Source organism: Nipponia nippon, unplaced genomic scaffold, assembly GCF_047370975.1.
Source record: "Nipponia nippon isolate SJK-2023a ecotype South Korea unplaced genomic scaffold, ASM4737097v1 scaffold_5, whole genome shotgun sequence".
Lineage (NCBI taxonomy): Eukaryota > Metazoa > Chordata > Aves > Pelecaniformes > Threskiornithidae > Nipponia > Nipponia nippon.
Window position 1 is genome coordinate 55,961,144 of NW_028262369.1, and position 17,937 is coordinate 55,979,080.

At 37.4% G+C, this 17,937-nt stretch overlaps 1 protein-coding gene across 4 annotated transcripts in view; it reads right to left on the bottom strand.

Moving 5' to 3' along the window:
• Window positions 1–17,937, bottom strand: part of BRINP3 (BMP/retinoic acid inducible neural specific 3) — a 227,506-nt gene that overhangs the window by 53,967 nt on the left and 155,602 nt on the right. For all 4 annotated transcript variants that reach the window (XM_009473679.2, XM_087732583.1, XM_087732584.1 and 1 more), the window contains 2 exons: window positions 10,796–10,901; window positions 7,575–7,811 (listed from right to left, as the gene is read on the bottom strand). In XM_009473679.2, coding sequence (XP_009471954.1) covers window positions 7,575–7,811; window positions 10,796–10,901 — 343 coding nt within the window. The remainder of the gene's footprint in view (window positions 1–7,574; window positions 7,812–10,795; window positions 10,902–17,937) is intronic.

The following is a 17,937-nucleotide window of genomic DNA, read 5'->3' on the forward strand; positions in this document are numbered from 1 at the left end:
GGATCACAGGGAACCCTACAAACACCAAGAAAATTTTTACATAGTGATTAAAAGGCAGTCTGAAAATCTTTAAAGCAACATCATTGTAGTTTACACAAGAGTTATTGAGGGCATTGTTTAGACCTTAGGGCTGTCATTACTGCTGGTAATAAGGGAGAAAGCTAGAATCCAGGTTGATGTCTACACGATGTAGTCAATCTGCAGGCTTGGCAGCTGGGAAAAATTACCTTTTTACTTGTCAGCTAGGTGACTTTGATTTGAAGATAGTGAGAAGCAATAAAAAGAAATCCCATGGTGCCCACTTTTGCTAAAGCAGTTTTTAGAAAGAATTCATGCCAGAGGAATAGCAAAAATCTGTGACTTATTGGGAGGACAAACAAAGCTATATTAGATTTTTCTGACTAAATAGAGGGATTGTTTAGGTTAAACATCACAGACTAAATGCAGACTTGCTGTAGTTTTGCTGGAGTCATCCATCAGAAAGAACCTGACACACTATAATCACAGCAATATTTTAAAATGCTTGTCTGATGGAAAAGAGGAGAAAGAATGAACCACATGAGGGACACTGGTTGCATTCCTTAATGCACCACTGGAAGATAGTAATATAATTAATAATTAAAATGGTTCCACAACTTCAGCTGACAACAATGTCTGAAATTATGAAAAAGCTAGTACCTATCTGATGATGCAAACTTCTTTCCCCAGGTTTCCTGTGTTTTTATGCTATGATTCACATTTGATCTTGAAGATTTGGATTTGTTATTGACTCCCATCATAATGCATTCTGTAAACCAGACATCTAAGATTTCTGTCTTCAGCACTGGACAATCTATTTAAATTTACTTACATAATTTATTTTTATTTTAACTTTAAATTTAATCTATTTAAATCTAAGTTAAAGATTTAACTTTACATTTTGTTTAACTGACTGGTTTTGTGTCTGTTTTATTTAAGCATAATTTTTTTTTTAGCAAATTAAATAGATCTGATTACTCTGGCTATGCCTGCTATTTTTAATTGTTACTCAAACTGACTGAGAGAAAAAACTCAACAGATATATTACTATGATGTGTTCAGCACCTAAGAATCTCTACATGTAAGAATAATAACTGTAAAATTCTCTTTCCTGAGAAATGCTAAGAGATTTGTGTAGATTTTGATATCAGATATCATCACTTGCTTTGGATGTATGTAATAACTGACTGTGTGACCGTTATACCCAGTCTCTGACTTTGGAACAATCTTAGAATTCCTCCTTTACAGCTTCTTTACAGCCTCAATAATCATAAAGGCAATGCTGCCCATCTGTAGCAAATTCATAAGGCTATCAGAGGGTGTAAAGAATTCTCCCTTGAGCATCTGCACTTCCACATCAGTGCCAATTGTAATTTCTAGTCATGATTATACTGTGTTTTACCACGGTTTGCAGCCTGGGTATTGGAAACCACCTTCACTGTGAGAACAAGGATCTTCATCCTTCACAAGAGACAGTAGAACAGTTTTGAAGCTTGGAGACAGCACACAGTGTTATTTTATAAAGACATGTAGTGTGACCACAAATGGTTGGTCAATCTTTTGAGAAGTCATGACTCAGACTCAGATGTCTATACAGCAAGACTACCACCAATCCCAAAATGCAAAGTGTGAATTGAAACATATTCTGTCTTTTCTGTCTTTTAGTTATATTCACTAGTAAAAATATTGGTCAAGTTTGCATATGAGTTTCAATTGATTAAGGTCTAGATTAAATTCAAGAGTGGGAAAACACTAATTCTTCACTTTTTCTAAAACCAGCTTTGGGCTTCTGTTGTGCTTGGTTCTAATAAAACAGATTTGCAGATCTGGGAAGTAGATGTGCTTAGTGGAAAGAGCTTTTCTGGTTTCAAAGTTGGCATTTTACAGTATGCTCATATTTCATATGGAAAATATGAACTGAAGGAGAAGGGAGACAGTTCTGAAAGTATATCATCAAAATATGGTGGTTTTCCACTACTATGACATTTTGCAATTTTGAAGATGGAGATATAAACTCATGGCACTATTAAATGGATAATTCTCTAAATCTCACTGAAGATTATGGAATGGTGATGATCTCTCCTATTACTTTCTGTAGATTTTACATAAAAGTAATTATATAAGATTCAAATGCTACCCCCCAAAAAAGAATGGGATGCCTGAACTTCCTCATCTTCAGTATTACTGATATTTAATTCAGTAATAAGCTTATCATCTTCTCTATTAGAACCTGCTTTCTTCAACCCTTTAAATCCAATTCTTTTATACAAGGGATTTTGGGAATATCATTAATTCAATCATTATAAAGAAATGGAAAAATATAATTGAAGTGAGGAAGCAGCACTCTAAAGTCTCAAAAGCAATCTATGCTGATGCAAACAAGAAAATTTTGGTAATTTTCTATGTAGTGCTATACATTAACTGAGGATTCAGATCTAATTTTTATGTGAACCTTTCAAAACTGTGGATTATTCAGGTGATTTTAAGTCAGTACATGTAAAGGGTAACCAATACTCAATAGCAAGACATCCTGGAGTTATTAGGGAATTATAAAATACATTAGACAGGAAGACCAAATCCAATGAATCCAGGGTTTTAAGAAGAAGTATCTTGGAACAACAATTCACTTCAGCTGGTATTTTGCAATCAAAGCAATGATGGAAGATGAATGCACAATGAAAAATAGTTTCAGCAAATATGAATGTGAAAGTTAATATCAATTTACTTTGGCTATACTTATACCACTTGCACTTCCTGTGATACTGAAATTTACCTTTTGAAATACCTCTATAAAACAGATACAGAAGTGATTTAAAAAATCAGACTGTACATTTTGAGAAGAGAAGTGTGTCTTTTAAAGCTGTAGAAGGATAAATTTCAAAATATTTACAGGATTACTCTTGATGTTTAATTACACCTGTGAAGCCATATGTCTGGTATCATAACAGTTTTTGTGTTCAGTGGGCCAAGTTCTTCAAGGTCCTAGATGGCTCTGGCTCTGATCTATTTAAGCTGACGCTGAACATTTAAGCACACAAGTCAAATCTATTTGCAAGGGTAATAGCTGAGTCTGGAGGCCACAAGATATGACAAAGAATAAGCAGATGGTTCAGAGTAAACAATTTAAAGTAGCTCTTGCAATTTCTTTGGGAACTTAGTACATACCCTGATATAAAGAGGTTACATGAAGCTCATTGAGCTAATAGTGATCAAGTATGTATTGCTTGGAAGGCAGCTAAAGACATGAAAAAGGCAGTCAAATTTACTGAGAGATAAATAACATACAGCTCCATGTCCTCCAAAATGAGATTCAAGTAGTTAAAAGGAGCCAGAAGAGCCTGAGAGAAATGAAATCTGCACATAACGATGAATGACACATTCTGAACTGGAATATGTTTGTTCATCTAATCTATAATGTAGTTGCTCAAAAGAGAATTGTCACTACCAGTAAACCCAAATTGCAAAGCAGCATGCTCCTATATGAAAACCAGGAAAATTCTTTGAGCACAGAGTAACAGAATGGTTGAGGAGGGAAAGGACCTCTGCTCCAAACCCCTGCTCAAGCAGGGCCACCTAGACCTGGTTGCCCAAGACCATGGCCAGTCAGCTTTTGAATATCTCCAAGAAGGAAGACTCCACAACCTCTCTGGGCAAACTGTGCCAGTGCTCACTCACCCTCACAGTATAAAAGTGTTTCCTGATGTTCAGAGGGAGCCTCTTGTGTTTCAGTTTGTGCCCATTGCCTCTGGTCCTGTCACTGGGCACCACTGAAAAGAGCCTGGCTCCACCTTCTTCACACCCTCCCTTCAGGTATTTATCTACATTGGTAAGATCCCCCAGAGCCTTCTCTTCTCCAGGCTGAACAGTCCCAGCTCTCTTAGCTTTTCTTTGTAGGAGAGGTGTTCCAGACCCTTCATCATCTTCAAGGACACTCTCCAATATGTTCATGTCTCTCTTGTACTGAGGAGCCCAGACCTGGACACAGTACTCCAGGTGTGCCTCACCAGCACTGAGGAGAGGAGATGGATCCACTCACTCGACCTACTGGCAACACTCCTCCTAATGTAGCCCAGAATATCATCAGCCTTCTTTTCTACAAGGGCATGTTGCTGGCTAGTAGTCAACTTGGTGTCCACGAGCACCCCCAGGTCTTTTTCTGCCAAGCTGCTTTCCAGCTGGGTGGCCCCCAGCATGTCCTGGTGCCTGGTGCAGGCTTCTCCAGGTGCAGGACTTTGGACTTCTCCTTGTTGAACTTCATGACGTTCCTGATGTGGTACATGCTTTCATTTCACCCAACATTACATTCATCTAACATGATTACTCATTGCAGCTGGACACATATGCATAGAGTGGTCATACTAAATTATTACCTTTTTGCAGTTGTAATTGTAGCGTTCAGGACCTTTGACTTTTAACTAGGTACACACATTTTATTTTCACATCTCATGATATAAAAGGTAAAACAATAATGTAAGCTGCCTAACTTGGAAGAGAGCAGTAGGCTGTACAGAAAACAGTCCTGTTGCTTTTTTTTTTTTCTTTTCTTTATTTGTGGAAATTCAGATGGAGAGTTTCAAAGACACAAAGTAAATTTAGCTACCCATTGATTTCAAATGGGATTTAGGCACTGAAGAACTGCCATTTTTTTCTTTTAAAAAATCTGTTCCTCAGTTGTTTTATCTTGAACAGACAGAAGGAGAGATAACACTGACAGTAAACAAAATGTCTTAAATAGAATATTTACTTCTTCCTCTTTAGGCTAAATTCTGTCCACAGATAATGTGCATGACCTCAAGTGAACCCAGTAAGTTTTACACGTCTGTATTAGGGGACAAAATTTCTTTCTGGATTCAGAGGACTGTTTTGTTATATGTAAGGTAATGAAGGGTTTGGAAGGCAGAAAAATTAGAAAATTAATGCACTTGTATTTAACTTTACTTGAATCTGGAGTTCATAGTGTCAAAGAATGGAATTCATTCATACATTCATTTACCTGCAGTTAGTAGTAGACTATATAAGCCAGTAGTTAGTGCTCTGGATTATCCTGTCCCTTGTCTACTCAGACTCTGAATTACTAAATAATCTGGTCTTCTTTCACCCTACTCTTTTGTAGCTAATTTATTTTTATTATAAATTGATTAGAATAAAACAACACCCTCTTATCTCAAAAGCTGACTTCCACTGATTTAGACAAAGACTGAAGGATATATATCCTGCATCAAAGTTATAAAATATCTATTTAAAACATTAGTTTTGTTTAATAAGGGTCACTTTTATTCTCAGAACATGCTATTAATGTGAATCAGATCATGTTGATATTTGTTAATAGTGTTTTTCATAGTTTAAATGTTACACAAGCTCTAAATTTTTCAGAATATGTCTCAATAAACACTGTGGCTAGAAATGTTTACAGACCATGTGTAATGGTCTGTTAAAAGCTGTTCAAATGGTAATGTATGATTTATATAGGGAAGTTGAATGGGTAATGACTAAGCTATCTATCAAAAGTTCACAGGCCGACTTTTTTTCAACAAACTACAGACCCATACACGTGCAAGGTTTCCTATCTCATCATTCCATGAACATCTTTATGCAAAACAGTTTATAAGTTAAAAGCAGAGATTTTCTAAGCTACCTATGAGATGTGGAAGTCATACTTTGTATATTTATTAGTTTAAAGATTATTTAAATAATTCAAGGACTAAAGAGTGCGTGTGGCATATGTCTTAATGATGCTAATAACCTATATTTCACAGCTTTTAGTAATCACACCAATGAGCAGTTACCTAATGACAGATGTATGTGAAGTTGCCATTTTAGTGATTCACAGAGCATAGCTAAAAAGCCTTTTTTAAAAGCACAGAATTTAACTCTTACCCATTTTTCCCCTGACATTCATGTCTCAATCCTGAACATAGGACTATATGTGTAGCTGACAACTCTTCAAGCTTATAAGTAATTTTATGGCCCTATACAGCTTTCTATAAGAATCCTCCACAGATTCAGCTTTGTGTGCTCTTTCAGCTTAACTAAAATTGCTGTTAAGTAGGTGCCATCAAATGACATTCTTCAGGCACTGAACAGTATCACATCCCATTTAAATAGGACAAAATATAGTAAACAAAACTGTGTCCTTCTGTAGAGTCAATATACTTGTCCTAGTTTGCAAAGTAGTAAACGATAGCATGATTCCATAAATGCTTAAAGGTATCAAAATAGTCATTGGGAAAATGCATTTTTATGTACACAAAACCAAAACATAAATCCATGCTTTTATAATCATAGAAGTCTGTGATCCTCCAAGGAGAAATATTGTAAGTTCTGGTGTCCTCGTGCTAGGAGTGAGACTGGGGTTTGGAAAAGGGCCTGAGATCTTCCAAACTGACTCAGGTTTAGGCATCAGGTCTCACTAAAAGTTACTACAACTGAAATCTTATCTGATATAGGGTCTTTTGAAATTCTCAACCTTGAATTGAGAAATCAGTCTTTAGCAATAAAACACCAAATATAAAAAATTAATGTATACAATGTACTGTTCACACTTAATTATTGTACTGATATATCTTCTTCTCTCCCACATTCTTCCCATGACCACTGAATAGTCTTCTTCCCCCTCTCTTCTACTGACTCTTTCTCCAACACAACTCATTAAAAACTGTGATTTTTGCTTTTTTCTGCTTCTTCTTTATCTCCCTCATTTTTTTTTCTTGGTGATTTTTCCCAGGTCTGCTGAGCTCTCCTTACTTTTCCCACTGTCTGGCTAGACAGATGTTACTGATCTCACTGAGTGAGTTGTTGTGAAAACAGTTGTTCAGAAGCTGATTTTACCTGCGGTTCCCATTCTCTATGGGACTGAAAGTTCTGATGATCACAACAGGTGAAATGACTTATGAAACAAACCTCGATACTTTAAAGAAAACCACATGTGGCACAAATGTGTTGTAGAGACAACATAAATAAGTCCAGTTTAAACAGAAATCATATGAAGAAGAAAGTTGCCAACTATGATAAGATGAACTATTAACTACTTGGTAAATCAAGGGCTGGCTATGATCTCCATGTCAGCTTCATCGTATCACTGGAGGGACAGGATAAAGGGGAAGTACAGAAGAAACTTTGACCCAATACTGAAAAATGGATGTGGAACGAAGCAGCTGTTTCAGCTGCATTACAGAACAAAAATGCAGAGTACCCATATAAAGTGTATAACCTGACTCTGTTCCTCATTTGTTCTGCTTTCTGCCCCCTCCAGTACACTTCTTGCTCCAATAGGGACCAAGTCATCACAACCCTGGCCTCCTCAAAGCATAGCAGATGAATACTCAAACACAGCTGTCTAAATCCTAATGTAATTACACAGACTGCTGATCATCAGGAAGTGAGGATAGCACTTCCTATCAGAATGTTATAATGATTAAGACTCAGATCCAGGATGCATTTAAGTATGGTTAGCTTCAGATGTGCAAACTATTCTGGAGGTTTCAGATGCAGTCTGTTATATAAATACTTTTTGTGAGATACAGCCAAACAGACAAAAATTTTATAAAACATCTCACCAGATTCTTCAAATTCACTGTTGTATGCATTCCAAGTCTCACTTATGCGGAGCAGATTTTCTTCCATGGCTTGAATGTCCATATAGGGACAGTTGCACTCTGGGAATTTGGGACCACACTGACACCAGCAGTCATTGTCCTTGCAGATGAACTCCCCCTCTGAATTGCAGGCAATATAGCTCAGAGCTGCCTGGACAAAATGTTCTTGTAGATACTCAGGAAGGATGACCTGAAGACCTAAAGGAAATAGAATAAGTATTATGTTATTAAATGCAAAGGAATGCTCGAGTGAAGCAGCTTCCCCAACCTATGTAACAAACAAACAAACAAATTATGAAAAAGGAAACTATATGGCTTTTTTAGGACAATTTACACATCTGTCTAGCATTTGCACTATGTAATATATTTCCTTTCTTAAGAAATAATTTCAGATATATTCCTCATATTTCCCTCTCAGTATGGAACATCCATTCCACTAACTAGCAACCTGTGTTCCTCAGATAGAACATTTACTGGTGTAACTTATTTCTAGGCGGGTTGTCAAAACCAGAAAGAAAGGATTACATCAGCTTCTCCTTGTAAAAAATTGTTGAATGAACAGCCTCAGTAGTAAGAGCTTTGCAGTAGGGAAGCATGCAGCTGAATTAGAATCTTGGTACTAGCAGCTAATGCAAATTTTGAGAGTGCTGATGAAGGGAAAGCAGCCCTGAAAGTCAGAGTAAAGAGACAGTATAATCAGAAGAAGAGGTGTGAAGGTAAACATTCCCATTCTGTATTGAACTTGTTTTCCATGTTGCCTTTGACACAAGAAGATATAGCTTGTCTAAATAACTCTAGTTATCTCTTCATGATCCTGTAGAGGCAAACTAAGAAAAATGGGAGAAATTGGGTTGGAGGAAATCTTAGAAAAATAAAATTTGGCTGATATTTCATCTTTTATAACACTGGTATTTAATTGCTAAGGGACAGTCAATTGGATGTGATGGGTAGGTCTATAAAACCTTGAGAAAGAAAATTCATTCTTAAACCTACTAAAGGTTTAGCATGGAGAAAGGGTGCAAAATCTAGCTCCCACAGTGTTTCAGAAAAGTCCTGATATGTCACAAATCCCTTTGCAAGGTGTTTTCACACTTTACCCTGCCATGGCATGCCATGCAGGGCCTTGCAGAAGCATATCACATTGAGGTATCAGAACCACAGAGCAGGTGAATCAAAAATTCAAAATATTTGTGACCAGATATTTAGACTTACTCATCTGAAATTTTTGACCATTGCTTACATAATCCCAGTGATGGGAATGACTATTTTATATAGAAGCATTTTAATTAACTAGCTATCAGTCACTCTAGCTACATTAGTAATCAACCAAACAAAAAGCCACTACAAGGTACATTATAAGTTTTTATTTATTATTTGTTGTTATTTTCTGTGGCAAAAATAATATCTCTGGAACCAGTGGAGCTTATTTGTGGGCCAAGTAATTTGTCAGCATATGGATTGGTTATTTGTGATGTAGGTTTCTTCTACATAGGCACTTGAACAATTTCATAGAGATTTATCCCTTATTTTTAGGCACATAAAAATGATAGCTGTAACAGTAATTTCATAACCCTTCCCAGTTGAAAGCCATATCACAATTGCTAAAACCAGGCCTGTCTGTGCTTTCTTCTACCTCATGTCAAAATTTTTAAAACTCTGTTGTTACCTGAGTAAACCTTTCAATGTACTTGTATACTTGTGAAAAACCTTGACATTGTGAAAGGAAAAGAAAGCCCAGACAAGCAAACTTGAGTCGTGTTCAATGCTTCCATAATAAGTATGAAATAGTTTATGCAGTTTTGACAATATATTTGTCAAAACGACAATCCGATGGCATGCGTCAAACCGCTGTCTGAGGGATGCAAAAATTATTTTCTGAATTTTAACTGACAAACATCATGCATATGCTGGAAAACATTAAAAATCACAAATTATTTATGGAAACACTTCATTGCATCCCAGTGGAAATGACAAATTCTTTTTTAAAAAATATATACCGTCTCTAAAAAGATTGCACGTTTTTATGGCTTTTAACCTGTTCTGGGGAGAGAGAAAGGAAAGGGAAAAAAAAAGTACATGGTTGTTTTAAACAGGAAGATAATCTTTCCCTGCCAGCCATTATTAATAATCAGCAACAACGTCACAATATATGTCCAAATGATTTATGAACCAATATGGAAAATTTTTAAAACTGGAAATAATTTCATAGCTACCTGTAACTGCAATTTTAAGAACTGTATTCTTCTCTTGTTGTATATACACAGATATATACACGAGTATATCAATTAAAGATAATTTAGTCTGCTTTCATATTGATAAATTGTTCATGCTACATTTGTGTAACTGAAAAAAGCAATTATTAAGGGCCTAATACCCTAACGAGTGACTTTCAAAAAATATTTATGTACCTAAAATGCAGGTTGGGAAATGCATCTACTAGAATTAACAAAAAATGAATTAGAAATTATGCCTTTTTTCTTCCTTTTTTTCCTTTTCCTTTTCCTTTTCCTTTTCCTTTTCCTTTTCCTTTTCCTTTTCCTTTTCCTTTTCCTTTTCCTTTTCCTTTTCCTTTTCCTTTTCCTTTTCCTTTTCCTTTTCCTTTTTATTTTCCTTTTCTTTTTCCTTTCTATTTCTATTTCTCTTTTTTCCTTTTTTAAAAAAATTTATAATTACTATTATTTTTCTAATGAGTGAGATGCCTAACCTTCCAGGTTTTCTTAAAATTCCCAAGAGGAGTCTTTGTACTCTTCATTATTTAGAGTCTTTCAAAATCTTTATCCTGATCCTCCGGTGACTCCATTCATTTCAGTGGGATGACTGCATGAGATGTAAGCTGCTACTCAGTATGTGCAAAGCAGGCTGAGCACGCTAAAGGTCATTGCCTGCTTGGTGGAATCTATGTGAATTCGGGCTGTTTAAAAGGTGTGCAAGCGGCTGCTAAATAGGGCTGTAAAATGTTAACAGCATTATTCAAATTATTTTCTGATGTGTACAGAAATTGTTTCCATTTCAAAGGCAACATGAGTTATTGACATTTCCTTCACTTTGTCTAGAATGTACTTATTGCACACAGAAAAAAAAATTAAGAAAATGACCTTTTATGAGGTGGAAGAAAGAAAAACAAATAGTATGATAAATGTCATCTTGTTCCAAAACAAATTAATGAAATTGCACCTACATACCTTGCAACTGAATCTTATTTTCAGGACTCTGAACCAGAACAGAGCTGACAGAATCTAGGTTGTCATAGTTACTGCAGCCAAGAGGACCAGTCCGAGTTTCTGTTACCTGATGGTAAGGGAATGGAAAAGCATTTGCTGTATTATTAAAAACAGATTAATTCAGAAGCTTGTTTCATTAAATTTCCCTTTAATTCAGCTGGTGGTACATTTCAGACTTAATTAAGGTAAATAGCTGATTTTAATTATGAAAAGTATGACTACGAACGTTTTACCAGTACCACAAACTTCAGGGAGTGCTATTTCTGTTGCAAAGAATCCTCACAAATACTTTAGCTGACTAACAGTCTAAAGATAATTTATTTCTTTGTAGCTATGGGAATTAGAATGAATTTCATAAAAGTGATTCATAGAATTGATGACTGTGATTTTCACTGATGAAACTTGTGTACATGGTGAATCCTTGTTGAAACGATGGAAAAACTTTGACTTTTCTTGTATGGCACAGCCGGACCCAGAAGTAAAAAACTTTTATGAGCTGTATTTATAATAGCAGTAGCAGTGGGGAAAAGGCCTAAGGTAAGATTAGACATAAAACTCTAGACATCCTGCCTATTGTAATCACTGAATCCATGACCACCAAGTCAAAATACAGCTAAATTAATCAAAACAGAATTGCAACAAGTAGAGCTCTGGCCTAACAGTTGAGGATTCTGCTTGGCAACGGGCAGTTAGTTAAACAAGTAAATAAATAAATAAATAAATAAATAAATAAATAAAATACAACAATGGAATACTATAGATAATTCTTAAGTGTCAACAAAATAATTATAAAGGTTAGTTTATCTTTTAAATGTTATCCTAAGCAAAAAAAAAAAAAAAAGGGGGGGGTCTAATGTAGTTTCTTGCCAATGGAACACTGCAGCTTTTGAAGCACTGCTGTGGTGCCCAGAGGACAGATGGGCAGCTCCACAGCAGACTAGGCAGCACCTCAGGTTGGTTTGGGTTTTTTTGTTTGTATAGGGAGTCAAGGGAAAAAAACAAACCCTTAGGATAGACGGGTATACCATGATCTCACTTTTTTTAAACTGGATTGGGTGCTGTAGGAAATTCATGGTTTTGTAGTTCCGTCTTCTTTATATTAAGACTAGGCAGAAAGAAGAAAGCAAAAGTGGAATAAAAGTAATACAGAGACATAGCAGGAAATGCTGGCCATGGGATATTGTCCCAATCTCCTTTACTGCCAAAGTGCAACCAAATCCTCTATCATACCCTCTCCCAAGCTGCTCCCAGCCACTATCCTGGAACTTCTCTTCCTTTTGCCATCTCAGAGGTAGTGTCCATAATTACCCTTATTTGGGGATCTGCCTCAGTTTTGAATACAACCACTTCCATATGGCAGGTATGGTATTCTGCTCTGGATCTCCTGGAGAATAAGCCTAAATTATGGTATCAAGGAGCTAATTTCCAAAATACACACCTCCACTGAGCTGCTGACTGACATGCAAAGAGACAACTAACATTAATTCTTACGAACAGAAGGAAGCTTGCTATCTTAACAATCTGTTTTGAAAGGAATATGAAGGTTTGCTAAAATAATCCATGAATGTTCATGTTGCTTAGGATTGACTGGCTCTCTTGCAGTCTATGCTACCACTGACATGCGTGGGTAGCTGCAGAAGGATCATGCTATTCTTGAAATCACTGAGATTTCACATTTTCCAAGATCTCTTGCACTTTTGCAAAGTAAATACAAAATCTTAGGCTATTCAAAGCTCTTGGCACCTTTCCATCACTTTGAACCTGTGTTCCTGAGAGTGGAGAAGGAGACCCTTTACAGTGCCAGCAACCCGTGGAGAGGACACACAGAAGTGGCTTCAGCCAAACCTGTTAGCAGAGTGCCAGCTGAGCAATGAAATGACACGGAGTCAGGATGTCTCTTCCCTGCACACATTTGGCAGTCTTTAACATTTATGCCAGGGCCAGATTTACTGTGTTTTTTTCTTAATCTTGAATCAGCAGACTCTTGCATGGGCATAAGATTTGGCTTGGACATGGCTGGACAATTTTGATTTACCTGTGATCCTTCAGTTCTCTCCCTCTCCCAACAAGTGATGCAAAATTTCCTTCTAAAATCTCATTTTTGTCTAGTACCCCCAGCCCGTGTACAGAATCCTCATCTATTTATACAATAACAAAGACAGACACCTACATTAAATCGGATAAATAGCCAGAAGGCAATAAAAGAGGGGTGAATGTTCTTATGAGTTGTATCCTAGTTCTGAAAGATTACTCTCAGCATTTATCTATGCAATTCTTTATTTAAAGATCCATTTATTTTAGTGTTGTTTTGTTTTGTATGTTATTATTTTCAACCATTTGTGTATAAGGCAATGCAGCTTCAGAAAGTCAAATAAAATGTAGAAACTATAAAGCCAATTTTACAATTCCTATCCATTCTTGTTATTCTTATGCCTCCTGAAATCACAAAATAAGGAAGGTCAGTAAGTAGGTTTCCGATTATTGTGTCCCTTTTCTGTTCATGCATCTTCATTCTTCATTTGGATTATGTAAGACATAGGTAGAGACTACCACTGTTTTGATTATGGGAGTGATAGCACTTGGTGTATTTAGGTGTGCCAAGAGGCAGAATGGGGAAAAATCACAATTAAATGGCTTTTTTTGACTTCTTTTTTAGAGACTGGTTATATAAATCCAGGGATTCAAAAGAAAACTATATATAGGAAAAAAACTGAGTGAGGTTAGATTTTGAGATGACTTGCAGACACTCATGATTGTAATAGGAAAGCAATAAAATATTGTTCTAATAATAACAATAAGAAAAAATACTCTATATATAGAGTAATAAATAAGGACCTTTTCCAAACATTATGTTTTCACTCAAATCTATGTATTCATATTATTCATTCTTTTACTTTTCCAAGTACCCTAGCCTTACTCTGTCAACTCCTTTGCTATGGTACTCTTAGCTTCTGCATACATTACAAGAAGAAAATCAAAATGTATAGTCCCAATATACAACAAAGACAGACTAAAGCAGGTAAAAAACCTTTAACTTTCCATGAATGACACTCCTAGTCAGAGGTCAAAGCAATGTAATTACATATACTTTTCTATACTCTGTACAAATCCTGCGCAACAAAGATTGTAAATCAGAAGAAAAATTTGAGTAGTTGATAAATGAAAGCCTCAAATTTCTGTCAAATTTTCTGATCAAATGCAAGGATTTAATTTTTGGGTAACTCATTTTGGTAACAAGGCAGACTACAGAGGGGAAAAAAAAAGATCCAAATGTATTGATTCTCGTTTGATCCAAGTGTTACTGAAATCACTGATGTTTTTACATTTTCTGTTTCAGGAACAACAGAAACAAAATTGGAAAGGCAATGGCACTTCTTTAATTATCTTCCAAGCAGAGAAGTGCGACTATATTCAGTCCCAAGTTCACAGCTGAAAAGTGTTTTGTCTGAAAGTGTACAATAAAAGATAAACCAAAAACAGGAGAGGGAAAGGTAAAATGTAAATGCAAAGAGTATGCTAAGATGTTAGCATAGTCCAGAAGTGATTGCATATGAGCAAAGAGCATCATAACCACATACTTGTTTTGTAAGAGCTAGGCCTGCAGTCTGTAAAGAACACTAACTCACAAAGCAAAATACCACAGAACAAAGTTATTTAATAACTAAAACCCTCTAAGAACCAGTAACAAAATATGTGTGAAACCATCTGACATGAACCAAGCAGGCTATTCTCAAGTGCCTTGTTTTCAAAGATTATCACAGAACAGGTTTCCCTGGGCAGCAGGGTTTTCAGTTCCCAGAAATAAACTATAACATTTGGCATTAATGAGACAAATGCCTACAGTTTTCAGTCTGTTAAATCTCATAACCATGGTAATAACGACCCGATTATAAGTGCACTGAGAACATACCTCCTAGCACTTAAGCAAGGCTGAATTCTTGTGATATCAGTGGGTAGTATTTCCCTGGGAAACAGTGTGCTTTTTTTTGTCCATGATAATTAAGCCTATAGAAGGCTTTCCTAATAAAAGGGAAATATATTTCCGCAGAGATTTTTTTCCTGGTGCATCCTTTTAAATGTGCATAGCTAATATTCCTAACTACATGCCCATGCAGAGGTAGTGTGCTATCTTGAATAAAGGACTATCCTTTTCAGCAAGACTCTTTAAAAATGTATATTTGGCTTCTAAGCCAACACAAAGGAGAACTGGCCAGAGATGTCAAAAATAACATGAAAAGGTTCTTCCGGTATGTAAGTTGCAAGCAGAAACTGAAGGAAAACATAGGCCCACTGTTAAACAGTAGAGGTGAATCAGTCACCAACAATGCTGAAAAGGCAGAGGTTCTCAATACTTTCTTCACCTCTGTCTTTACCCACACTGTTGGATCCCAGGCGTTGGGAACAAAAATCCAGGAGGATCCAAACATAGACCCACCATCAGTGAAGAAGGAGCTAGTATGTGAATTATTACAGGAGCTTGACCCCTACAAATCGATGGGCCCTGACACCATCCACCCAAGGGTGTTGAGAGAGCTGGCTGGTGTCATTGCGGGGCCACTCTCCATAATCTTTGAGAAGTCATGGAGATCGGGGGATGTCCCAGAGGACTGGAGGAAGGCGAATGTTACCCCTATCTACAAGAAGGGCTCAAGGGAGGATCCGGGTAATTATAGGCCCGTCAGTCTTACTTCAATCCCTGGGAAAGTCATGGAACGGATCCTCCTGGGGGTCATCATGAGTCAAATGAAGCACGTGATTGGGAAAAGCCAACATGGCTTCACAAAAGGCAGATCGTGCCTGACAAATCCGGTGGTCTTTTATGATAAAGTGACCTGCTCAGTTGACATGGGGCGAGCGGTGGATGTTGTCTACTTGGACTTCCCCAAGGCGTTTGATATGGTTCCCCACGACCTCCTCCTGGAGAAACTGATGTGTTATGGCCTGAACAAGCACTCTGTGTGGTGGGTGAGGAACTGGCTAATGGGCCGCACCCAAAGGGTGGTGGTAAATAGCTCTTTTTCAAACTGGCAACCCGTCACAAGTGGGGTCCCCCAGGGATCGATACCAGGCCCAACGTTATTCAATATCTTCATAAATGATCTGGATAACGGGATCAAGTGTAGCCTGATGAAGTTTGCAGATGACACCAAACTGAGTGGGGAAGTAGACACTCTGGAAGGGTGAGCCACCCTGCAGGAAGATCTGGATAGGCTGGAAGAGTGGGCTAACAAGAACCTTATGAACTGTAACAAAAAGACAAGTGTAAGGCCTTGCACCTGGGAAAACATAATCCAGGGGTGCAGCTCAGGCTGGGATCCACCTGGCTAGAGAGCAGCTCCATGGAAAGGGACCCGGGGGTCCTGGTGGACAGGAAGCTCAACATGAGTGAACAGTGTGCTGCTGCGGCCAAGAAGGCCAATAGGATGCTGGGTTGCATCAGAAAGGGCATCACCAGCAGAGATAAAGAAGTCATTATCCCACTCTACTCAGCACTTGTCAGGCCACACCTGGAATACTGTGTACAGTTCTGGTCCCTGTTGCACAAAAAAGATGTGGACAGGCTGGAGGGGGTCCAGAGAAGGGCCACCAAGATGATCAAAGGTCTGGGAAGTCTGCCGTATGAGGATAGGCTGAGAGAGCTGGGTTTGTTCAGCCTTGAGAAAAGGAGGCTTAGAGGTGATCTCATCACCATGTACCAGTACTTAAAGGGGAGCTACAAAGAAGATGGAGACTCCCTTTTTACAAGGAGTCACACGGTGAGGACAAGGGGTAATGGGTACAAGTTACTCCCAGGGAGATTCCGATTGGACACAAGAGGTAAATTGGAATAATCTCCCCAGGGAAGTGGTTGACTCCGCTATGCTGAACTCGTTTAAGACTCAGCTGGACATGGTGCTGGGCCATCTCATCTAGATTGTGCTAGAAAGGTTGGACCAGATGATCGTCAAGGTGCCTTCCAACCTGGTATTCTATGATTCTATGATTTTATGAGAATGAGAAAATGCTAGTCACTTCAAAATAGGAAGCTGCATTCATATATCTATAAACATCTTCAATATTTTAAACATTAAAATAATGATTTAGAACAAACTCATCATATATACATGACTATTAATGGAAGAAGGTCTCTTCTGAATGATTGATGCAGACAGAATGGGCAAAAGTATGGAGGCAGGGGAAACGTGAAGTCTTTAGGCTTCTCCTCTATGACTCTCCTATCAACCTCACTTTCAGGACTTGTCTTCCAGCCCATGTTCCCACACATTGTCAACCGTGTACATTCTACATTCAGTGCTCATTTCACCTAAAAAAAAGTTGATTAAATGAATAGGAACTAAATGTACTTTCTATTTAGAAGCGGTTCTCCTGACAACTTTCATTTCTTTTCCCCCCCCAGCCCTGACAGTTTTTCACAAAAGCATCTTTCTTTCAGCACTTTACTGCACAATAGCTGCTGATCTGCTGTCCTACTTGTGTCATTAAGCATATTAAAAGACTCCCACTAATTAGCGTGTAATTAAAATAAATCAACTCTCCTGAATGTTCGAGGCACTGACACTTGTCCTGCTACTAGCTAGATGAACATTTCTGAAGAAGGTATAGACAAACCAACAACACCCACAATGTTAGTGGCAGGATTAATGTTTTAATTTAATTTTTTTTAATTGCCAGCATTCTAAAGCAATGCCTTATAGGCATGTAACATTTTCAACACATTTTCTAGCAACAGTATGGCTAGCATAGGACTGACTTTTTAATTTGAAGAGCCCGCTAACTCAGGAGACTTGGAATCTCTCCCATCATATTTTTCTATCATCTGCTGTTCTAAGATGGAACAGAAACAGTAAACTTGATCTTTCGAAAAATGAAATAAATTGCAAAGTTTCCATTAACTTCATTGGAAGTGGAATAAGGAATTCTTGTAAGTTTTTGGGCAAGGAGATGAGTTTCATTTTCACTGAATGCAGCAATAAATCTTCTCAAGAGATCAGCGTAATCCGTTCATTCCCTCTCCTTTGTTTCTACATTCTCAGGAATTTACTGTGAACTAGACTACTACATTACAACAACAATGAACTTGAAATATATTATCCCCACATACA